This window comes from Protopterus annectens, chromosome 2.part2 (assembly GCF_019279795.1).
Source record: "Protopterus annectens isolate FY-2018-M chromosome 2.part2, PAN1.0, whole genome shotgun sequence".
Taxonomy (NCBI): domain Eukaryota; kingdom Metazoa; phylum Chordata; order Ceratodontiformes; family Protopteridae; genus Protopterus; species Protopterus annectens.
In genome coordinates, this window is record NC_056730.1 from 434,370,665 (window position 1) to 434,396,255 (window position 25,591).

Genomic DNA, 25,591 nt, shown 5'->3' on the forward strand with positions numbered 1-25,591 from the left:
TTCTTGCATGTAAGGGAGTGCACATGCAAACAGTGACATAGTGTAGGCAGGCCGTGTGATAATGTCATTGCACACAGAGCCACCAGATGAGAGGTTAGGGCTTCATAGAAATGTTATTGGGAGCGCACAGAGTGACACAGCATAGGCAGGCCTTGTGATAATGTCAGTGCACACAGAGCCACCAGGTGAGCGGGTTAGGGCTTAATAGAGATGTTATTGTGAAACTTATGAGAGCACAAGTGACCCCGGTGTATCCTTAATGATAGCTTTCCCCGAATAGATCTCCCCCCTTATAGTATATACCCTCATACAAGGAATAAGTGGTCTTAACCTGATAGGACAGAGCTTGATGGTCTGCAGGCATGGACAAAAATGATAAAAAAAAGTTTTGGTGCTATTATCTTAAAGATGCATTTTGATGAGCCTCCCTTGTTCTTTCCGGTTAGCAGCATGCTATCAGTTGCTCAGCTGATTTTTCAAAGTTATTTTGCGTGTACAAGGCTGGGAAGGAGCAATGATATACTAGTGTAGATATGCAAAAATAAGAGACATATAATACTGGTAGAAATCCCTCAGCTGTCATTCATCTGTCATGTGACTGTCAGCAAGTTGCCTAGGTCATGCTCACTAACATAAATCTTTTCCATTAATGACTAATTTTCCCTGTATGTAATTGCTTACCTTAAATCATTTTATTATGCCATGCTGTGCTAGATATGGGCTGCTCACTGTATCCTTGTGCATGTACCTTTACAGACTGAGCACATCAGTGGGGTTTTTGAATGGATTTCATGCTGCTGTTTTTGTGTCTTATGTGCACTGTAATAATTACCTTTTCATTTTAATTTCACATTGTCTGTCACAGCTGTTGAAAAGGTATTCCAGAGATCGATGTTCCTGCAAGATTTAGGTTGTCTGGTACACTTTGGCATGGTGGCTGTGTTTGTTTTAGAGAATTCCGGGCAAGTTAAAAGCAGAAAATCAAAAATCATCCCAAATGAAATAGAATTTCCAAGATGACCTTTCAGTTAATGCACAAAAGAGATTTTTTGTGGGAGGCTTACCTGCACCCCCACTATGCAAGGTACTCTGCTCCTTTGCCTTCAGTCTCATTATCTAAGATCACTGGCACTCAGGGCCAGGTTAAAGCCCCGACTACAGTCACTGTACTCATGGCATCTGCAGTTTGAACATTTGTGAGGCGTCATGCGACTGTCTATGACAGAACTGTCCATCTGTTATCTGAGAAGGGACTCAGCCCCCCAGTGAGATTATCCTAGTTAACAAAAAGGAAATAAAAAAGACATAATTCTTTTTATTATTTATTTATCCAAGTAATCTAATACTTTGTTCACATCGTAAATCAGTGTAATTGCAGGCTATGAAAAGATAATTAAAGCTGTTGCACCACTTCTTTGTACTTTGAAGTTGCTCATTGGGCTAATATGTAGCCTAATTAATCAATATCTGTAGAATTAGATGCATATTGGGCTAAGATGTAGCCTAATTAATCAATATCTGTAGAATTAGATGCATATTGGGCTAAGATGTAGCCTAATTAATCAATATCTGTAGAATTAGATGCATATTGGACTAAGATGTAGCCTAATTAATCAATATCTGTAGAATTAGATGCATATTGGGCTAAGATGTAGCCTAATTAATCAATATCTGTAGAATCAGATGCATATTGGGATAAGATATAGCCTAATTAATCAATAGCTGTAGAATTAGTGCTACTGTGTATTTTGCTCTGTATGTTGTACTCCAGATAAAGGTTTTGCAGCAGTATGTGGCAGGCCATATTCATTAAAGGGAAGGAAAGACAAATATGCAGTTTGGAAAAGTAACTTACAAAGCAGTTATATTATTGTTCTGCATAGTTTGTGGAATCTTCTTTTAAAGATATACAGCTGTAATGACTGCACATTTTAGATCCAGTGTTTTATTTGCTAAAGGAGCCATATGATTCATAGACATTAAATGGCTTCTCTGAGATTCAGGCAAACATAGTTTGCAGAACATTTCAAGAAGTGAGTTTAAACTGATGTATTTTGAGAATCTTGTAGAATGTTGTTTGAGGTTGGAGGTTGTTTGAGGTTGGCACGGTGGTGTCATTAGTGCCTCACAGTGTTAGACTGTTCGGTATGTTTCTCAACTGAGGTGCTTTCTCTGAGAAGTGTGCGGGTCCTGGTTTGGAGGCATGATGGTCGAAAGATCAGAAGTTGTAAGTAAAGGTACCTAGATTTCTGATGAGAATTTCTGTTTCGAGAGGTATGTCTCCCAAGTGGTAGGATATGAAAATGTTTAATTTGCCAAATTGAACTATCCTGTATGTTTTGTTTAGACTGAGACTGTTGTGTGCAACAATTGCGTGTCAGTGGCTGAATGAAATAACAACACCCAGTTTGACATCACCCACAAACTTAAGGAACCATTGGCCAGGAATAATGGCTTGGAGATCAGAGAAGGAAGTGCCAGGTAGGAGAAGGCCCAACAGTAAGTCATGTGGGGCACTAGTAGTAACATTTTTACTGTAAGGATGGTAAATGCAATTCTGACTGTATTGGTTCTGACAGAGAGCCGGTTAGCAACCCATCGTGAAACATTTGGATTTATGTTCATGTTTATAAGTTTGTCAAAAATATCTATGTTAGTAATTGTATCAGAGGTCTTGGCCAGGGCAAAATAAGCTGTAGATATCAAATAGGTAATATGCATACCTTCAATGATGTTTTCATAGAAATTAATGAGGTTAAAGAGGCAGGACCTGCCTTTGACAAAGCCAAATTGATGTGGGTCCAGGTTTAAGAGGTTTTCATTCTATAAATGTATAAAGTCAGAAATTATATATTCCATTAATTTATATATAAGACTAATGAGACTAAAGGCTTTGTAGCTTCTAGGGTCAGTGGTTCAGTTAACCTTATGTGAAGGCTTTATGATGGCTATTTTTCTGGTTTCGGGAATGGGAGCCATGCAGAGACATTAGTAAAAATGAGGGCTCAAATTGTTTATTGGTATCAAATATAGACTAACAATCTGCTATGTTACCCAGCCACTGGGGGTGCACAAGCCAGTGCATTTCTTTGTGCCGGTCCCAAGCCCGGGTAATTGGGGAGGGTTGTGTCAGGAAGAGCATCCGGCATAAAACTTTACCAAATAATTCATGCGGACACCAGTAAATATTTCCATACCGAATCGGTCGAGGCCCGGGTTAACAACGACTGCCACCAGTACTGTTAGCCAACAGGGTGCTGGTGGAAATTGAGCTACTGTTGGCCGAAGGAGGAGAAGAGGCGGAAGGTATGGCCGAAGGCAGGAAGAGAGGAGAAAGGCTAGGACTGTGGTAGCGAGGGTCGGAACTTTGAATGCAGGCAGTATGACTGGTATAGGGCGAGAGCTAGTTGATATGATGGACAGAAGGAAGGTTGGCATATTGTGTGTGCAAGAGACCAGATGGAAGGGGAATAAGGCTAGGTGTATCAAAGATGGGTTCAGATTGTTTTATCATGGTGTGGATGGGAGGAGAAATGGTGTAGCAGTTATCCTGAAGGAACAGTATGCTAAGAGTGTTTTGGAGGTGAAAAGAAAGTCAGATAGAGTGATGTTTATGAAGCTGGAAATTGATGGTATAATGATGAATGTTAGTGCATATGCTCCACAGGTTGGGTGTGCGATGGATGAGAAAGAAAACTTTTGGAGTGAGTTGGATGAAGTGGTGATGGCTGTACCCAAGGGTGAGAGAGTGGTGATTGGAGCAGATTTCAATGGGCATGTTGGTGAAGGAAACAGAGGGGATGAGGAAGTGATGGGTAGGTATGGTGTTAAACAAAGCAATGCAGAAGGTCAGATGGTAGTGGATTTTGTGAAAAGGATGGACATGGTTGTGGTGAATATGTATTTTAACAAGAGGGAGGAGCATAAGGTGACATACAAGAGTGGAGGAAGATGCACACAAGTGGATTATATCTTATGTAGGGGGGCCAGTTTGAAGGAGATTGGAGACTGTAAAGTGGTGACCAGGGAAAGTGTAGTTAGGCAGCATAGGATGGCGTTTTGTAGGATGACGTTGGTGATCAAGAAGAGGAGGAGGAGTGTGAGGGCAGCACCAAGGATCAAATGGTGGAAATTGAAAAAGGGTAATTGTGAGGTGGAGCTCAGGGATGAGTTAAGACAAGCACTGGGTGGCAATGAAGAGTTGACAAATAGCTGGGTAACTACAGCAGAGCTAATAAGGGAGACAGCTAGAAAGGTGCTTGGTTTGACATCTGAACAGAGGAAGGATGACAAGCAGACATGGTGGTGGAATGAGGAAGTACCGGAGAGTATACAGAGAAAAAGGTTGATGAATGAAGAGAATGAGAGGGAGAGAAGGTTGGATGATGTGGGGATAGTGAATCATGAAGTACAATGGATTAGCAAGGAGGAAGTAAGGATAACTATGAAGAGGATAAAGAATGGAAAGGCTGTTGGTCCAGATGACATACCTGTGGAAGCATGGAGGTATTTAGGTGAAATGGCAGTGGAGTTTTTAGCCAGATTGTTTAATGAAATCATGGAAAGTGAGAGGATGCCTGAGGAATGGAGAAAAAGTGTTTTGGTACCGATATTTAAGAATAAGGGTGATGTGCAGAGCTGTAGTAACTACAGAGGGATTAAATTGATCAGTCACAGCATGAAGTTATGGGAAAAAGTAGTGGAAGCTAGATTAAGAAAGGACATTGATGATTAGTGATCAGCAGTATGGTTTCATGCCGGGAAAGAGCACTACAGATGCAATGTTTTCTCTGAGAGTTTTGATGGAGAAGTACAGAAAAGGTCAGAAGGAGTTGCATTGTGTTTTTGTAGACTTAGAAAAAGCATATGACAGGGTGACTAGAGAGGAGTTGTGGTATTGTATGAGGAAGTCAGGAGTGTCAGAGAAGTATGTAAGAGTGGTACAGGGATATGTACGAGGGTAGTGTGACAGTGGTGAGGTCTGTGGTGGGAGTGACGGATGCGTTTAAGGTGGAGGTGGGGGTTACATCAAGGATCAGCTCTATGCCCTTTCTTATTTGCAGTGGTGATGGACAGGTTGACAGACAAGATCAGACCAGAGTCCCCGTGGACTATGATGTTTGCAGATGATATCGTGATCTGTAGTGAGAGTAGAGAACAGGTGGAGACGACCCTGGAGAGATGGAGATATGCTCTAGAGAGAAGAGGAATGAAGGTCAGCAGGACTAAGACAGAATTTTTGTGTGTTAATGAGAGGGAGGATAGAGGAATGGTGAGGATGCAAGGATTAGAGGTGGCGAAGGTGGATGAGTTTAAATACTTGGGATCAGTAGTTCAGAGTAACGGTGAGTGTGGAAGAGAGGTGAAGAGGAGAGTACAGGCAGGATGGAGTGGGTGAAGAAGAGTGTCAGGAGCGATTTGTGACAGACGAGTACCAGTAAGAGTGAAAGGGAAGCTCTACAAGAGGGTAGTGAGACCAGCTATGTTATATGGGTTGGAGACAGTGGCATTGACAAAAATGCAGGAGTTTGAGCTGGATGTAGCAGAGTTAAAGATGTTAAGATTTGCACTGGGTGTGAAGAGGGTGGACAGGATTAGGAAGAAGTATATTAGGGGGTCAGCCCACGTTGGACGGTTTGGAGACAAAGCCAGTGAGGCAAGATTACATTGGTTTGGACATGTGCTGAAGAAGGTTGCTGAATATATTGTGAAAAAGATGCTAAGGATGAAGCTACCAGGTAACAGGAAAAGAGGAAGGCCTAAGGTAAGGTTTATGTATGTGGTGAGAGAGGACATGCAGGTGGTTGGTGTGACAGAGCAAGATGCAGAGGACAGGAAGAAATGGAAACAGATGATCCACTGTGGCGACCCCTAACGGGAACAGCCGAAAGAAGATGATGATGAATCTGGTATGTTATCCAGGCCCTCTGACAAAATCCAACTAAATAACAGTTTAATAAATGTGATGCTTTAAAAAGTCAGTTATGTGTTCTTGCAATATAGCAGTTTAATAAATGTTTTGTATGCTTTAAAAGTCAGTTATGTGTTCTTGCAGTTATGTTCCATGGTGCAGTTAATTGCTAATGTATTTGTGAGTATAGTACCATAAGGCTTTGTTTTTAAATTTCTCAGTATATTTAGTATAAAGAGGGATTGCCTTATCAATCCATCTGTTTGAGTGTAAGTAGAAACCACAGATGTAGGTGACAGCTTTTGCGATGGATTCCATAGGAAAAGATTTACATCAGAATTTCCTTAGGTCATTGAGTTCTCTTATAAGTTTAGCGTTTGAGAAATGTATGTACACATCAGTGTTTGCAATGAAAGTGTAATCAATTTTAAATGAAAAAGTGATGTATTTATGGTCTGATTTAATGACACGGATACTCAGAAAGGTGTGAAAGAAGCGACTATATTAGTGAGAGGCTCCCAACTGAAATGACGGCACTTGATTTGCCAAGTACTAACAAGCTGAAAAAAAAAAGAACAAAAACAAATGTGATGAGCAAATCTCAAAGATCGCTCTTCTCCTTAAAATTTCTTGTTGCAGAGTAGGCAAGCCCCACACATCCCACCAAACTTATATATACCAACTCTGAGATTGCCATACCTGGAGAAAGGGGAATATTCTGAGAAAAGGCATCTCAGACTTAGTATATGCAAGTCCAATTTTTTGGCCAATCAGTCTCTGTGTTTCTGGACTCACTGTAGAGGGGGCTGACATTTCAAACTTCTGCCTTAGTGAAGACAAGGGGCATTAGTAAGACAGTTACCTATCTTTTTAAAGGTGTTAACAGTTATAAAGTCAAGGAAGTCCTGGGAATTCTGACTATTGATGGGTGTAGGTTAACCAGTTTATGGAATGATAACTAAGTTACCTATTTTGCAAGTGTTTGGCTTAATGGAGATTTCAGCTAAGGCATTTTAGTCCGTAGAAAAATGAAGCATAATATATAACTAGCTATAAAGTGATAATGAAAATTATTTAAGGTAACTTAGATTATTAAGTGTTAGAATTTGAGGTTATGAAGAATCTGTTGAGAGGTGATGTGGTCCCTGACAAATACTTATGGTCCCATGCAGCATTAATGGTAGCAAAAAACAACAGCAAAGCAAATACAATGAAGAACAAAGACCAGTAACCCAATGAATAGCATTAATGGTAGGTCTGAATTAAGTCATGATAGGTGCTGCAACCAGAAGTAGATGAAGTGCTTTAATTACGAAACCACATATGAATATGCTTTGAGTTGCAGGAAGCTTTATAGTGTCAACCTTTTTTTTGTTAAAACTTCTGGCATTGAGTTGGCTGACATTAATGTGTTCCAAATTAAAAAGCTGTGGTAACAGAGGTGCAGACAGTCCTTAACAAAGCAGGAGTGTTTGTCAGCCGTTTCATCCCATACTCACCCACACTGCATCTCACTAGAATGACACCAACTATGTAGCCAATCGCAAAAAGACAAATATCTTGTCTTTGAATTTCAGCATCATTCTGGGTGATGGCAACATGACATTCAAGACATCTGTGCAGTGACAAAGCAGAGAGCACTCAGGCTTTGCAGGGCTATAATGCCTTACACATTTGGGTTGGGAGGGTGGCCTAACGGTTAAGGTGTTTGCCTTGCAAACACAAGGTGTGGGGTTTGAGTCTCACAAGGGATAATTGGCTAGGCTTAAAATGGCTCGAAAGGGCAGTTAGCTTAGTACTAATCTATGAACCTATGAACATGTTGAGACCAGCTACTGCTTGGAGGAGAAAACAAGACTGAAGTGTCTTAATCGACATCCAGAAGAGACTCGCATCAAGTCTGGTAAAGCAGCACATTGCATTAGAGCATGTATGAACAAATAACCATCAGAAAGGTCCAGTACCATATATAAGCTAGTTGTAGAACTCCATGTATGACACAAAAAAGCTGCAATGCCTGTATACAGGAACTAGAGTCGCACAGTATTAAACTCAATACCATTTTCCTAGTTGATCTAATCTATCTGACTGTAGAGTAGGAAACCTACACCACCAGTAGTGCACAAGTACAGAAATTCCCGGACTTTGTCAATATAAATGCTGTGGAACAATTAGTCAGAGTACCTGTTAGGGCTGTAACATGTTGGATCTTGTTTTTGCTAATATAGGAGCATCTTGCACCATCCCGTGTGTGTCTTCATTTGTTAGGTCTAACCATAAAACAGTCTCCTTCAAGAAAAAAAAATGAAACCAGAGATCCCTTTTACCCAAGGTACCATTAGAAATTTCTTTAAGACAAGCTACCTACTTGTAAGTGATATATTGGCAAGCTTCAAATCAAATCCCCACCAAATAAGGTTAAATAAACTGAATATACAGAAATGTACACCACCACAATGTACCAGGATGTAAACAGCTGCATAGCTGCAGCTGTACCCTATAGGAACAAGTGCAGGACAAACCCACATGGTGGAACCATAATATCAAGCTTTATAATAAAAGAAAATGTATTCTGAACAAAAATAAGATGAGTAATTCCCACAGTTTTAGAGACCTTATCACTAAGGTAAACTAACAACATTTGAAGAAATATCTAGATGTTCTTCGTTTTCCATTGCTGCAGTCCTTACTATTGGGTATAGTCCGCATCCAGTCGGCCCGAATACCAGAGTATAAGGCTGACGTCGGTCAGGGCGCATTAGACTGACGTCAGTACGCCAGGGTACTAATGCGCATGACCGGCGTCACATCCTCAGTCTTTTTTGCCGCGTGGTCCGATGCAGAAGCAGTTTTGCGAGTGCAGGTTGGCGTTCTGAAATATTTCCGAAACCGGAGTTTCAGACCGAATCAGAGTTGGCTAAGTACCCCGTTGGGGAACATTTTGTTTTTTTTCTTGCCTCAGTATTTAACCGGATGTCAGAAAAAGTGAATAACTGTATTTCTTGTGGGAAGCAAATACCTCATAGGGATTACCATACATTGTGTATACCTTGTTTAGGGCCTGAGCACGACGTTGTTGGTTGCCGCTCTTGTGCTAGGTTTAACAAACGCACTATTAAGAGGAGGTTAGACTGTGCCAGATTAGTGTTTGGGAAGCGTTGCAATTATAAAATGCCGTCGGATGTTCCGACGCCCGCTTCGTCCAAGAAGCGCAAGGACAAAACAGCGAAGCCTAGGGTTGATGAACCGGCAGTCCCGGACGTCGGTTCTTTAGGTGGCTCAGTGGAGCCAGAGGTTTTGCCAGGAGTTTCTATGGAGTCTGAGGCAGAAACTTTACTGTTACAGGATGTACCCTCTCAGGAGGCAGGCCAGGCTGAGGGGGCTTCTCAGGTAACTATTCAGCTTCAGTAGGGGCTTCTCCTAGCCTTTCGGGTTCTGTACCTAAGAAACATATGCTTAAAATGGCAGAAGATTTGATTACTATGATTAGAGGTTCTATGGGCCCTCCTGATAAGAGGCCTAGGGTGGAACCAGAGTTTGACAGTTTTGAACAGGGTTCAGGGGCTTCTGAGTCTTCTGCGGAAGATTTGCAGGAGTATCCTCATTATTCTGATTCTGATGTGGATGATGCCACTCCTTCGGCTTCTCCTCCTGAGGATTTTTCATTTTCAGAGACTCTGCATTCCATGAGGGAGCACTTTAAATGGGAAGGCCAGGATTACTCTGATTCCAGGAAGAGGCTTAGGGGATTCTTGTTTTTACCCCAGCATAGGCCCTTAGCTATACCTCCTGTATTGAATGTGGTGGAAGATGTTTTGCAGAGGCTTCCTGAACCCTGATTCTTTGCCTCCTGCTCCTGTTAAACCTGATAGGTACTATAGGGTGCCCAAGCTCATAAGTATTTGTTTAAGAGTCCTAGGGCGGACCCAGAAACTGTTTCTCAGGGGCCTAAAGGTGTTAAGGCCTCTGTGGTTAGTGTTTTGGAGGTAAAAAGAAAGTCAGATAGAGTGATGTTTATGAAGCTGGAAATTGATGGTGTAATGATGACTGTTAGTGCATATGCTCCACAAGTTGGGTGTACGATGGATGAGAAAGAAAAATTTTGGAGTGAGTTGGATGAAGTGGTGATGGCTGTACCCAAGGGTGAGAGTGGTGATTGGAGCAGATTTCAATGGGCATGTTGGTGAAGGAAACGTAGGGGATGAGGAAGTGATGGGTAGGTATGGTGTTAAACAAAGGAATGCAGAAGGACAGATGGTAGTGGATTTTGCGAAAAGGATGGACATGGCTGTGGTGAATATGTATTTTAACAAGAGGGAGGAGCATAAGGTGACATACAAGAGTGGAGGAAGATGCACACAGGTGGATTATATCTTATGTAGGAGGGCCAGTTTGAAGGAGATTGGAGACTGTAAAGTGGTGACCAGGGAAAGTGTAGTTAGGCAGTATAGGATGGTGGTTTGTAGGATGACGTTGGTGATCAAGAAGAGGAGGAGGAGTGTGAGGGCAGCACCAAGGATCAAATGGTGGAAATTGAAAAAGGGTAATTGTGAGGTGGAGCTCAGGGATGAGTTAAGACAAGCACTGGGTGGCAATGAAGAGTTGACAAATAGCTGGGTAACTACAGCAGAGCTAATAAGGGAGACAGCTAGAAAGGTGCTTGGTTTGACATCTGAACAGAGGAAGGATGACAAGCAGACATGGTGTTGGAATGAGGAAGTACAGGAGAGTATACAGAGAAAAAGGTTGGCAAAGAAGTGGGATTGTCAGAGAGATAAAGAAAGTAGACAGGAGTATAAGGAGATGATGTGCATGGCAAAGAGAGAGGTGGCGAAAGCTAAGGATTAGACATATGAAGAGATGTATGAAAGGTTGGACACTAAGGAGGGAGAAAAGGACCTATTCCGATTGGCTACACAGAGGGACCGAGCTAGGAAAGATGTGCAGCAGGTAAAGGTGATAAAGGATAATGAGGGAAACATACTTACAAGTGAGGAGAGTGTGTTGAGGAGATGGAAAGAGTACTTTGAGGGGTTGATGAATGAAGAGAATGAGAGGGAGAGAAGGTTGGATGATGTGGGGATAGTGAATCATGAAGTACAATGGATTAGCAAGGAGGAAGTAAGGATAACTATGAAGAGGATAAAGAATGGAAAGGCTGTTGGTCCAGATGACATACCTGTGGAAGCATGGAGGTATTTAGGTGAAATGGCAGCGGAGTTTTTAACCAGATTGTTTAATGAAATCTTGGAAAGTGAGAGGATGCTTGAGGAATGGAGAAAAAGTGTTTTGGTACCGATTTTTAAGAATAAGGGTGATGTGCAGAACTGTAGTAACTACAGAGGGATTAAATTGATCAGTCACAGCATGAAGTTATGGGAAAAAGTAGTGGAAGCTAGGTTAAGAAGGGACATTGATGATTAGTGATCAGCAGTATGGTTTCATGCCGGGAAAGAGCACTACAGATGCAATGTTTGCTCTGAGAGTTTTGATGGAGAAGTACAGAAAAGGTCAGAAGGAGTTGCATTGTGTTTTTGTAGGCTTAGAAAAAGCATATGACAGGGTGCCTAGAGAGGAGTTGTGGTATTGTATGAGGAAGTCAGGAGTGTCAGAGAAGTATGTAAGAGTGGTACAGGGATATGTACGAGGGTAGTGTGACAGTGGTGAGGTCTGTGGTGGGAGTGACGGATGCGTTTAAGGTGGAGGTGGGGGTTACATCAAGGATCAGCTCTAAGCCCTTTCTTATTTGCAGTGGTGATGGACAGGTTGACAGACAAGATCAGACCGGAGTCCCCGTGGACTATGATGTTTGCAGATGATATTGTGATCTGTAGTGAGAGTAGAGAACAGGTGGAGGAGACCCTGGAGAGATGGAGATATGCTCTAGAGAGAAGAGGAATGAAGGTCAGCAGGACTAAGACAGAATTTTTGTGTGTTAATGAGAGGGAGGATAGAGGAATGGTGAGGATGCAAGGATTAGAGGTGGCGAAGGTGGATGAGTTTAAATACTTGGGATCAGTAGTTCAGAGTAACGGTGAGTGTGGAAGAGAGGTGAAGAGGAGAGTACAGGCAGGATGGAGTGGGTGAAGAAGAGTGTCAGAGCGATTTGGACAGACGAGTACCAGTAAGAGTGAAAGGGAAGCTCTACAAGAGGGTAGTGAGACCAGCTATGTTATATGGGTTGGAGACAGTGGCATTGACAAAAATGCAGGAGTTTGAGCTGGATGTGGCAGAGTTAAAGATGTTAAGATTTGCACTGGGTGTGAAGAGGGTGGACAGGATTAGGAAGAAGTATATTAGAGGGTCAGCCCACGTTGGACGGTTTGGAGACAAAGCCAGTGAGGCAAGATTACAATGGTTTGGACATGTGCTGAAGAAGGTTGCTGAGTATATTGTGAAAAAGTTGCTAAGGATGATGCTACCAGGTAAGAGGAAAAGAGGAAGGCCTAAGGTAAGGTTTATGTATGTGATGAGAGAGGACATGCAGGTGGTTGGTGTGACAGAGCAAGATGCAGAGGACAGGAAGAAATGGAAACAGATGATCCACTGTGGCGACCCCTAACGGGAACAGCCGAAAGAAGATAATGATGAATCTGGTATGTTATCCAGGCCCTCTGACAAAATCCAACTAAATAGCAGTTTAATAAATGTGATGCTTTAAAAAGTCAGTTATGTGTTCTTGCAATATAGCAGTTTAATACATGTTTTGTATGCTTTAAAAGTCAGTTATGTGTTCTTGCAGTTATGTTCCATGGTACAGTTAATTGCTAATGTATTTGTGAGTATAGTACCATAAGGCTTTGTTTTTAAATTTCTCAGTATATTTAGTATAGAGAGGGATTGCCTTATCAATCCATCTGTTTAAGTGTAAGTAGAAACCACAGATGTAGGTGACAGCTTTTGCGATGGATTGCATAGGAAAAGATTTACATCAGAATTTCCTTAGGTCATTGAGTTCTCTTATAAGTTTAGCGTTTGAGAAATGTATGTACACATCAGTGTTTGCAATGAAAGTGTAATCAATTTTAAATGAAAAAGTGATGTATTTATGGTCTGATTTAATGACACGGATACTCAGAAAGGTGTGAAAGAAGCGACTATATTAGTGAGAGGCTCCCAACTGAAATGACGGCACTTGATTTGCCAAGTACTAACAAGCTGAAAAAAAAAAGAACAAAAACAAATGTGATGAGCAAATCTCAAAGATCGCTCTTCTCCTTAAAATTTCTTGTTGCAGAGTAGGCAAACCCCACACATCCCACCAAACTTATATATACCAACTCTGAGATTGCCATACCTGGAGAAAGGGGAATATTCTGAGAAAAGGCATCTCAGACTTAGTATATGCAAGTCCAATTTTTTGGCCAATCAGTCTCTGTGTTTCTGGACTCGCTGTAGAGGGGGCTGACATTTCAAACTTCTGCCTTAGTGAAGACAAGGGGCCCTAGTAAGACAGTTACCTATCTTTTTAAAGGTGTTAACAGTTATAAAGTCAAGGAAGTCCTGGGAATTCTGGCTATTGATGGGTGTAGGTTAGCCAGTTTATGGAATGATAACTAAGTTACCTATTTTGCAAGTGTTTTGGCTTAATGGAGATTTCAGCTAAGGCATTTTAGTCCGTAGAAAAATGAAGCATAATATATAACTAGCTATAAAGTGATAATGAAAATTATTTAAGGTAACTTAGATTATTAAGTGTTAGAATTTGAGGTTATGAAGAATCTGTTGAGAGGTGATGTGGTCCCTGACAAATACTTATGGTCCCATGCAGCATTAATGGTAGCAAAAAACAACAGCAAAGCAAATACAATGAAGAACAAAGACCAGTAACCCAATGAATAGCATTAATGGTAGGTCTGAATTAAGTCATGATAGGTGCTACAACCAGAAGTAGATGAAGTGCTTTAATTACAAAACCACATATGAATATGCTTTGAGTTGCAGGAAGCTCTATAGTGTCAACCTTTTTTTGTAAAAACTTCTGGCATTGAGTTGGCTGACATTAATGTGTTCCAAATTAAAAAGCTGTGGTAACAGAGGTGCAGACAGTCCTTAACAAAGCAGGAGTGTTTGTCAGCCGTTTCATCCCATACTCACCCACACTGCATCTCACTAGAATGACACCAACTATGTAGCCAATCACAAAAAGACAAATATCTTGTCTTTGAATTTCAGCATCATTCTGGGTGATGGCAACATGACATTCAAGACATCTGTGCAGTGACAAAGCAGAGAGCACCCAGGCTTTGCAGGGCTATAATGCCTTACACATTTGGGTTGGGAGGGTGGCCTAACGGTTAAGGTGTTTGCCTTGCAAACACAAGGTGTGAGGTTTGAGTCTCACAAGGGATAATTGGCTAGGCTTAAAATGGCTCGAAAGGGCAGTTAGCTTAGTACTAATCTATGAACCTATGAACATGTTGAGACCAGCTACTGCTTGGAGGAGAAAACAAGACTGAAGTGTCTTAATCTACATCCAGAAGAGACTCGCATCAAGTCTGGTAAAGCAGCACATTGCATTAGAGCATGTATGAACAAATAACCATCAGAAAGGTCCAGTACCATATATAAGCTAGTTGTAGAACTCCATGTATGACACAAAAAAGCCGCAATGCCTGTATACAGGAACTAGAGTCGCACAGTATTAAACTCAATACAATTTTCCTAGTTGATCTAATCTATCCGACTGTAGAGTAGGAAACCTACACCACCAGTAGTGCACAAGTACAGAGATTCCCGGACTTTGTCAATATAAATGCTGTGGAACAATAAGTCAGAGTACCTGGTAGGGCTGTAACATGTTGGATCTTGTTTTTGCTAATATAGGAGCATCTTGCACCATCCCGTGTGTGTCTTCATTTGTTAGGTCTAACCATAAAACAGTCTCCTTCAAGAAAAAAAAAATGAAACCAGAGATCCCTTTTACCCAAGGTACCATTAGAAATTTCTTTAAGACAAGCTACCTACTTGTAAGTGATATATTGGCAAGCTTCAAATCAAATCCCCACCAGACAAGGTTAAATAAACTGAATATACAGAAATGTACACCACCACAATGTACCAGGATGTAAACAGCTACATAGCTGCAGCTGTACCCTATAGGAACAAGTGCAGGACAAACCCATATGGTGGAACCATAATATCAAGCTTTATAATAAAAGAAAATGTATTCTGAACAAAAATAAGATGAGTAATTCCCACAGTTTTAGAGGCCTTATCACTAAGGTAAACTAACAACATTTGAAGAAATATCTTGTTTCCATGTGTGTGTGTGTGTGTGTGTGTGTGTGTGTGTGTGTGTGTATATACATAAACTCACAGTAAATATTTATGCCAAGACCCTCACAAGCCTACTCATGCACTCTCCCTGTTTGCACACTCCTACAGTCACTACTACCTACCCTTGCCAGCTTTTATACAGATAAAAGTTTCCACTTCCCCTGTGCAGATTACCTCGGTTGAATGCATAGTTGCAAGTTGTTACCTAGCTGCATGCACTTGTAACTGCTTAGCACAGAGTGTAGGACTTCTGTACTGTACAGGTTATTCTAACCGAGCATTGCACTAGGGTGCTTATGGGCCTCATTTTCATAGGACGTGCCTCCAAGGGCCACATTTAAGCACAGTACTGAAACTCACAATGCCCAATTATATGGCACTCAGTTTCTAAGCAAGGGAGTATGATGAATCAGACAAGGTTAGCAAGTTTGAAAGGTGCATTGTGCGACTTTGCATAACTCTCAATTTGTGAAAGATGTCCAGCTGTTTCACATCTCTTGGCTTCACAAGTCCTTCATTGCATACATACTTATAGATATATTTGGGTGTGTATGCTGTGTTGGTCCATATTAAATTGTTTTATGCTCAAATGAGTGAAGAATAGAACATCAAGCTGGGAAGGCTGAAAACCCTGAAAACCCTGAACATTGAGTAGAATGGGATGTCTGCTGTCCAGGATCATGGTGTTATTTCCTCACAGTGGTGTGATCATTATTTCACAGTTGGCATATGTAATTAGCAGGGGGTGTGGGAGGTGCCGGAGGGCTTGCTCCCTCACAGAAAACAGGTATTGGGTGAGTTGTGGTTTGTGTTGGTCTGGATTTTCAACCTTCGCAGCTCGATATTCTGTTGTTCAGACATCTGAGCATTCAATAATTTAATAGCGAAGTGCTGCATATCTATCTACAAGTACGTACTTATACATATAAACGTATTTCTTTTTGATTCTTTCAGAATTTGAATGCATTATATTTCAGATGGACTGAAGACTGAATTTTCTGAATGTGCTTGAAGATAATGTACAAAATCTATTGTTTTAGTATTCTATTAAGGGAATGCCTATCTTACAGGGGCAGTCATCAGTAATGGCAGAGTTTGACAAGCTCACTAATCTTGAAGAAGATGCCAACTTTTACTTTGTGTTTGGCGGTTCAAACAGAAGGCATGTTACATCAGCGCATAAAGTGAATGAGACCTGTCTTCATTCAGTTGTTCCTGGTGAGTTATTAATTTATAATTTAATTAAAGTTAGAATTATTAATGTTGTGGTGTATGAGTTTGTATGATGAGTGGACATGTGTGGTTTAGGCAGGATTTTGAGAATAATTTTATTGATGCATGCAATTATTTTATTTCCTTCACTGTCCTTGAAATAGAATTAGCAATGCATCCACCAGGAGTCTTCTAATACTTGCATGTAGAAATGTGTATGTATCTGGTTAATTGCATAGTCATCCTACCTATATTTCCCACAGTGGTTCTACATCCTCTGTGGTTTGAGAGTTATGCAACCCTAGAAGCATGACTGCATGCAATCACAATCCTGGAATATGGTCACATTGTGCAAATAATTCTTTAAATTTCTGCAGCCTTTTATGCAAGAAGACCAGCGGTGGTGAAGTCTCAGTTTTGTACAGTGTTATATTTTGCAAGTCTGTTGCAGTGCAACATTATAAAACAAAAAAAAAATGGTTACAGAATGGTCACTGAATGAAAGATCATAATATCCAAGAATCTAAAAATCATGCAAATACTGCCATTTCTCAGTTGGGTTAGGACTTTCCCACTAAGCCAACATGAAATGGAAATTCCCCTTCCTCATGTTCCTCTTCATTCACAATGTCTAACTTTGGGATTGTTGCATCTCATGGTTAACAGGCTTTTATGTTAGTTGCTGTTTGCATACTGTACTATTCATTTTTATATCCTTTCATACCCCTTTAATGCTAGATGTTCATTATAGGGAGCACTTCTGCTATATAATTCATCATACATGGGAATTCAGCTGCAGGCAGATGTTCACCCATTTACCCTGACTTTCAGAACTTTGAATGCCCCCATTGCTGAATGGTGGTCTGTCCATACCAGAAACATCATCAAAAAGATTAGCAGAAATTATACATCAGTAGCATGTAGTGTCTTTAGTACTTGTATTGTAGCATTTGGTACTTTGGCCAGTCTATTGATGTCTTCCAGGTAACTTCCAAAGTGATATGCATCATTTTGTGAAAAAATGTCTTTGCCTCCTTAAAATTAATTGCTGCTCTTTATTGTGTAGAATGCTAAGAGCTATGAAATGTGCTTCTAATTTGGTGTGCTCCTGGAATTTTTATTTTGAGGCTGATGACATCAGAAAACATCTCTAGCAAGTGTGCTAGTGGTTGGTAGATCCCACCAAAGGATTTCCACCCTCAGTATCATTCCATTTGGAGGAAGATCACCTCATTTCAACATGTAAAATGTATTCTTATTTTAAGAAAACTAGTAAAAATCCTGAAAACTTTCCCTTTTCACCAGAGTCTCCTTGCTTTGAACCAAGGGGTATGTATTCCTTTCATGTCTATTTATGAAGAAAAGGCTCTCTCAGTGGGCCTAAAAAGAATGTAATTAAGCATTATTAGAAGGTAGAAGAGCCTAAGAAGTTAGTCTCTGAAGAAGTGGGCAGAGTGAATGAAGCCTTAGAGACTCAGTGAATCCCTCAAAGGCATGTGAGTCTGGCTCCAACTCACAAAGCCTGTCTGGAGGCCAGCAGCAATGAGACCTTGCCAAACCTCAACTGGGATCAATGTTATATCACCCCTGGATACTGGTCCATTGGCATCTAACTCTAAGTAGCCCATAATGCAGATCTGAAAATGTGACCCTTCCCTACCAGAGCTTGCTTCTTTTTTTTTTCCAAGAATTAATGACCCAAAGACAGTCAATGATAATTTGTGTAGTTAAACCCATGTTTAAGTCTCTGCAGCTTCCATCCTACTTCTCTGTGGATTAGACACCTGCTTCAACAGTTTTCAGAGGAAAACGTGAAGGCATGACAAAAAGACTAATACCCCTTCTGAGGAATGTTGTACTTAAGACAGCTTGCTTACATCTAAGATGGTAAAAGTCCTTTCTAAGACCTCTTGTCCACTTCAGACGGTATTGAACAGAGTGATAACTAGGTTAATTGGTGTCCCTAGGCAGTCCCCCAGACTTGCAACACCTCAAACTAAACTTGAGGGATAAATTAAAAAGAAGAAGCTCATTCAAGTCATTCATACTCAGGTAGTGGCAGTAGGGGGTGGCCAGATCACTTCTGAGGTGAGTTACAGTTTGAAACCTCCAAGTGCCTGCTTGTTGTTGGCTAGACTGCTAATTTGTTTGTTTGAGCTTTGTTAGCACCATGTGTGGACACAGACACCTACACTGAATGTTTTTGTATACAACCACCTCTCTATTGACAAAGTCCTTTATCTGCAAACTGAGCAACTAGATTGCATGCTGAGAAGCACCCACCACTCAATCTTGACCACAGACAGTTTTAGGCAGCCTTGTTAGTAATTTGCACTCCTACAGCAACCAAGCTAGTCTTTTGAGAACCTACCGTGTACTGTCCCTCTGTAGAATAAACAACTAAGATTCAAAACCATGGATGTGCACTTCCCTGCTATCTGCACAGCTGGCCTGGTGGATGTGAGCTTTCTGAGGCAATGCAACAACAGCCTCATGCATACCAACAACTAACTAATCCTCAAATGTATGAATATGGTATGCAGTAGATGTAGTTTTATTGCAGGAAAGGCAGGTGCCTGCAAGCACCTGCACTACCAAACAGGTTGTCAGTAGCACACACACGACACCACCTCACATTGTAAAGGCTAATCACATAGACCCACAAATGCTGAGAGTCTTAAATGTAATCTCTCCAAACCACAGAGAACACCCAAGCAGTGCACAAACAAAAACGTCATCATCAGCCTCAAGAGAACTCCACAAAAACAACACTCAACAAGACACATACTGCCATAACCCATGGAGTTTCACCTGCTAAGCCCATAAGGTAAACCACTTCATAACCTTGTATTCTGGTCATCGGAGACTCTATAGTGAGACACACAGAAGTCTCTCTCACCAGGCTAAGCAAAGAGAGAGTCATGGTCAGCTCCCTATCAGGGAATAGAGTCTGTCAAATCATCCACATACTCAGGTCACTTAATCCCAAGTTCAAGTATGATTTGGTCATAGTCCACATAGGTGTTAATGATCTGAAACATACCACCCTGGACTATATGAAAAGAGACTCATATCTGTGACTGTGTGTCCCAGACTGGTATGAACCTCGCATTGAGCAGCATTCTACCTTATAGAACGATGCCATAATACAAACAGAAAATAAATGACTTTAACAATTGGCTTAAAGTATGGTGTCATTCGAAGGAGGTACAGTATTTTATTTATTTGACATTTGTTAACCCTGTTAGTCCAACTGGGCTAAAAGCCCATTTTCAGCAGAGACCCGAAGAGAAAAGCTCCAATAAAGACAATTTATATTACAAATGTTACTAGCAGTACAGAGTTTCACTTACAGACAGATTACAGTAGAAGTTTCACTCACAAGTAGAGAAGTTACACGCACAAATAGAGAATTATTATACATATTGTACATAAGTTGCAGAGATGCATCAAAAAAGGTAAATGCAAGTAATACAGAATAGGTATAGAACAGTAATGAGATTACAAGTATATATAGATATATATATATATGTATATATATATATATATCTACACACACAAGTATACAGATATGCACTGCAATGTATATGTGTAGGAGCAGTAAATCATAAGGGTTAAAATCATAGAGAAGGTAAGAACTTAGGAAGGGAAAAAAAAAATAAAAGTTTGGAGGATAAGTAGATGGAAGTCAGTGGAGAGGGGGAGAGGAAATATAGTGGAGTAGTGGTTTAGGTGGGTGCAAGACAGGGACAAGTCAGTGAAGTTTTAGTTCCTTTTTGAAGTGTTTGGAGTGGGGAATAGACCTTTGGGGACAGTTATGTATCATTCTGGTAGGATGTGTTTGACAGACCATGCTGCTTCACCATGGATGGTCTGCACCTGTCCAAACTGGGATTTTGAATATTGGCCAAAACTTTTTCAACTCCTATGCTTCCATTATTTAGGCATTGTCAACCAGATAAACTTTCTGGCATTGCTTTACCAAACCAGGAAAATCTGAAGGTGTTCCTGCTGAATGCCAGGAGTCTGAACAAGGAACTTCACTCCTTGCAGATACTCCTCACCTAGGAGAATGTAGATGTCTATACAGTTAGTGAGACATAGTTTAAATCCATAAAGAGTACACCAGCAATGCAGGGCTACCATGTCCATCTACTGCACAGGAAAGGCCAAAAGTTTGGAGGTGTCTCTATGTACCTTAAAAATAAACATACCTAAAGGTTGATCCATCGGCATGATGGACTTGAGTTTCTGCACATTGAGATCTCCATAAATAAGGTCCGATACCATATCCTTGTAAGCTATAAGCTCCCCTCAATGACCCAAGAAATCCACAACTCTTACGTAAAGGCACTGAGCACACTTCAAATCCGCGTCTATATCATATCATCGAAGACGCAAAATTATGAACACTCAAAAAAGTGAAAATTCTGAAACTTGGACTCTGTATTGTGGGGGCCCACACTCCCACTAAATATATATTCCAACTCTGAGATCGGACTACAGTGAGGAAAGGGAAAATATCCCAATCTTCACTGTACTGCTATCTCAAAAACAGAACTTTGAGTTTTCGGCATTTTCGCTATTTTGACATTCGACATTTTTCTGGCCCACTGTTAGGACCTAGGAGGTTAAAGTAGCTCAGGTTCACCTCCAAGCGGCCAGTCACTAGCAGAGTCCCATAAGACTTTGTACTGTGCCTGCTCCTTTTCAGCATCTATTTCTCTGAAATGGAAGCAAATGCTGAAGGTTTATGGCTGACTATGTTTACAGATGAATGCAAGCTGGGGATTATCATAGACTCCCCTGCCGACACAAGTATTCTTGAAGAAATCACATCTCTGGCTAACAAATGGTGCCAAAGCCATGGTCTTAAGCTCAGTGTAAGGAATGCATAATAGTACCCTTTGAGAAGTTGACCATCCTGACTAATTACCATGTTGATAATGTATCCCTAAGAGTCGATCCAATGCTCAGAGATTTGAGTACACATGTAGACAGCAACCTTACCTTCAAACACATGTGGCCACAGTAGTGTGGAAATCCTTTTATATTGTGCAACTTATCAGTAAAGACATTTATTTTTATTTTGTTTTACATTTGTTGACCGGGCTAGTCTAACTGGATATATGTCCATTTTCAGTAGAGGCCCAGGGAGAAAAGCTCCAGGACAATAACAAATAAAAAAGTTAAATAGTGTAGAATAAAATAAAGTTTACATAGAGAAAAAATATTGATATACATTTTGGTACACACTGGTTAGTAATTATTTATAAAAATATAAAACACACTGGTAAGTAACTAATTACAAAATATCGAAGACAATGGTTTAAAAAAAAAAAAGTGTGGGGATTGAGGATGCCTTGCAAGCCAGGCATCCTCACATGACATCTAAGTTCAAATAGGTCATTATTCCACTGTACTCTTTACAGAACAATCATAGAGTACAGTGCTCCCTTCACTATGTATCTAACCAGCTATATGCAGCAACTGTAGCGACCTCAGAAGTTCCTTACAAATAGAATTTGAGGCATAACAAAGCTGCCTAACGCAGAGTAACTTAAAGAACTTTCCCTCTACTCAGTATCCTATAGATTGCTGAAGGGTGTTCTATGCCTGGCTTGCAAGGCGTCCTCAATCCCCACACTTATGAATCTCCTGCATATTCGTAAGTCAAACAACACCAGAAATAGAAGGTCTAGGGACCTGAATTTTGCCTGTGACTTAAGCAGAACCAGCTGGAAATATAGATATGTATCCCAAGACTGCCTCTCCTATGGAACAGGCTTCACATTCATGTGAAGCTGAGCTTGTCTATTATCCATTTTAAGAGCAACCTAGACCAGTGGTTGGGAAACAGGAAATTTACACAAGGCCTTACACCCATGTCCCTTATGGACAGAGGTAGCTTATAAATGTCTGGCCCTCAGTGTTCTATTTGGATACAGAACATTATTCTTTTGAGAAAACTTGCCTAGATTGGAAAGGCCCCCAGGATTGTTAGCCCAGTAACAATGTATGCATCTATAAGGTCAGGTCTTGCCTTCTAAATCTGGTATACTTCTTTAAGAATGTTACCAAAGTGATTGTTGAAGGCAAGGCAGTACACCTGCCTTGCCTTCGACCATCACTTTAGTAAAGCAGTACATACTGCCTGCCTCACCTTGGTGAAGTCATTTGAAACAATACCATAATCAGGCATTGTTAGCAAGCTCACTAAATTAGGTATTAACCATTGTGTCAGCTGCTGAATAGCCAGCTGGCTCACTGACAGCACCCAAAAAGTTAGAACTGAGGAATCAACCTACTCAGAAAGATAATTTTTACTGGGGTTCCCTCGGGATCATTGTTGTGGCCACTGCTGTTTGGCATCTACTTCTCTGAAATCAAGGCTAACTTTGAAGGCCTCCAGCTAACCAAGTTTGTAGATTATTGCAAATTGAGAGCAGTCATCAGTTCCCCAAGATACTAATATCCTCCAAAAGAGCCTAATACAGACTAATAACTGATGCCAGATTCATGGCCTAAAACTCCATGCTAAGGTGTTCACCATAGTAGCTTTTGGCAAGATGGTCACTCCTGCATTGATAATATATCCCCAAGAGTAGACCCTGTGGTTAGGAACTTGGAAACATATGATAGAGATTTGGATTTGACCAACATATTTCTAGTGTAGTGAGGAAATAATTTCATGTTGAAAGGCTTATAAGTAAAGGTATGGCATGTGGGTCCAAGTAAGCCATCATCCCATTGTACTTTGCTGTAGTAAGACCTATCATTAAGTACAATGCTGCCTTCAGTATGTACCTCACCAGGCATATGCAGCAATTGGTACATTCAGAGGTTTCTCACAGAAAGAATACGAAGGGGGCTTTATAGATAGCTGCACATTCCCAGTGTGAAAATGGAAATTTAGCAGAGAAAGCCAGTGGACCTGTATTTCTGGGTAAATTTCAATAACTGGCTAGTAAGTGCACTGTCTGGATGCCAGAAATAAAAGAAATAGAGGACCTGAAGGAAAATCAGCAACAAAAGCTGATGAAAAACACTGGGAAGAGTACTGCAGTCGTTCAGCAAAAAGCAGTGCAAGCTTCAGACATGACTTCAGTAACCTAGAGGAAAGTATAAGATAACTGCACACAAATCTGAAATAAATGAAACACTGATGGAGTATATCAACTCAAACAATAAAAGGATGGAAGAAGCTTTAAACAGATATTCAGATAAGGTGATAAAACTACAAAACTCATTGGTTGAAATTCAGGAAAGGCTGACTGAATATGAAACTGCACAAGAAGAGATGTTTCAATAAATAATAAAATTAGAGGACAAGGCATGTAGGGAAAACTCAATATTTTCTGCTGTACCCAAGAAGCTGGAAGGAACAGACTGTATTAATTTTATGAAAGCACAAATAAGCAACTGCCGACTGATATTCCACAACAGGAATTGTTAATTGAAAGGGCACATCGTTTGTATGCTCTAAACCAGGCTATGAGAAAACCACCTAGACCGTTAATAGTAAAGATGCAGTCTTACCAGCAGAAGGACCTGATTCTGACAAAACAGTGGCAGAAGGCTAAAGTACTAAAAGTGGGAGACAGCTGTGGAGAATGACTACTCACTGTACACCAGGCAGAAGAGGACTAAATTAGAGACGCAGGCATGAGATTCAAATTGTTATACCCAACCATTTTCAAAATATTTTTTCCCTGGAGGAGCAAAATAATTTTTGATGAAGTACATGCTAAGGAAGAAATACAAAAGTTTGTCCAACAAAAAGTGAGCTGTGAAACCGAAGGAGATTTCTGCTTATTGTTCTTCTGGTAATAACGAACATAGTGAGAATGTGCCAGTGAAACCTTTTCCAATGTTTCAATGGAAAATGCTTGAGAGAGGGGGAAGAAACAGCACTAGAGTTGACTAGAAGAACTTAGAGTATGTTGGAAATGAAACAGAGAATGGGTTTGGGGGATGGAGAATAAGAGAATCTTGAAATATTGGACTTCTTGAACTTTGCCTAGTAAATTCCTATGAGGGGGGAGAAGAGGGAGAAAATTAACTTAGGTTCATAGATAGGTACTAGGCTGTTGGCCCTAGGGCCAATATAAGCCTAGCCAAAAGGTACCCTGGCTTTTACCACCCAAGAAAATTATTTTCCTGTACCCCTGTTGAGCAGAGCCACAAAGGTGATCCCTGGGGTGAATTTTCTGTTTCCCATCCAATCATCAAGATTTTTCTTGAAGAGTGTTAATGAGGAGCTCTGTTTGATATAGATAGGTAGTTTGTTCCAGAGTAAGGGAAGTCTGTGGGACAGGAATCTATCCCTCCAGTATGTTCTGTTTATTGTGGTGACAAGGTTTAGGTCCCTAGAGTGTGTAGTTCAGAGGGTTCGGGATTTCTTTAAGTGGAGCATGTCCAACAGTTCTGAGTCTGACATAGCTTTGTATGTTAGGTAGAGATCGCCTCTGAGTAGGAGATATGCAACGGAGTAAAGCTGGAGTTTTTTGAGATGGCATCTGTTTGAGGCCGGTAATCCTCTTTGTGAAGTATTTCTGTGGCCTTTCCAGTTGTAGATGTCTTGTGAGGTACATACCAAAAGGGGTGTTGTACTCTATAATGGGTCTAATGAGTGACGAGTAGAGGGGAACAGTAACCTCTTTTTTCCTGGATGAGAAACCTTTTGTGATGAGGTGTGCACATTGAAGGATTTCTTGACTACTGTGGCGATGTGATTATCAAAGGAGAGACTACTGTCCACCTGTGTCTCAAGGTCTCTTATCACACTTTCGGTGTTAAGTAGACTACCACCCATGTGGTAGTTCATGGGTACAGAGTTTTTACCAAAAGGGGTGACGATGCACTTTTTGGCATTGAGCTTGAGGCCATGGCTTTGACACCAGGCATCTGACTCACTGAGGTCCTTTTGTAGGATGTCCACATTGTTAGGAGTTTTGATTATGGCTCCTAGTTTGTAGTCATCTGCAGACTTTGTTAGCCAAAGACCTTCTGTGTTAGCCTGTACTTCAAAGAAGTAGATACCAAACAGGAGAGGACCCAGGACTGAACCATGTGGTACTCCACTTGTCACTGGTCTGAAGTTGAATTTGGAGTCTGCTACTTTCACAGTGTGGGTTCTGTCAGTGAGCCAGTTGGCAACCCATCTTGTGACATAGGGATTTATACCTA

General features: G+C 40.8%; 1 protein-coding gene across 4 annotated transcripts in view; it reads left to right on the forward strand.

The window, feature by feature from the left end:
• Positions 1–25,591, forward strand: part of ARHGEF28 (Rho guanine nucleotide exchange factor 28) — a 3,217,901-nt gene that overhangs the window by 978,341 nt on the left and 2,213,969 nt on the right. For all 4 annotated transcript variants that reach the window (XM_044063941.1, XM_044063943.1, XM_044063942.1 and 1 more), the window contains exon 4: positions 16,261–16,408. In XM_044063941.1, the coding sequence (XP_043919876.1) occupies positions 16,261–16,408 (148 nt within the window). The remainder of the gene's footprint in view (positions 1–16,260; positions 16,409–25,591) is intronic.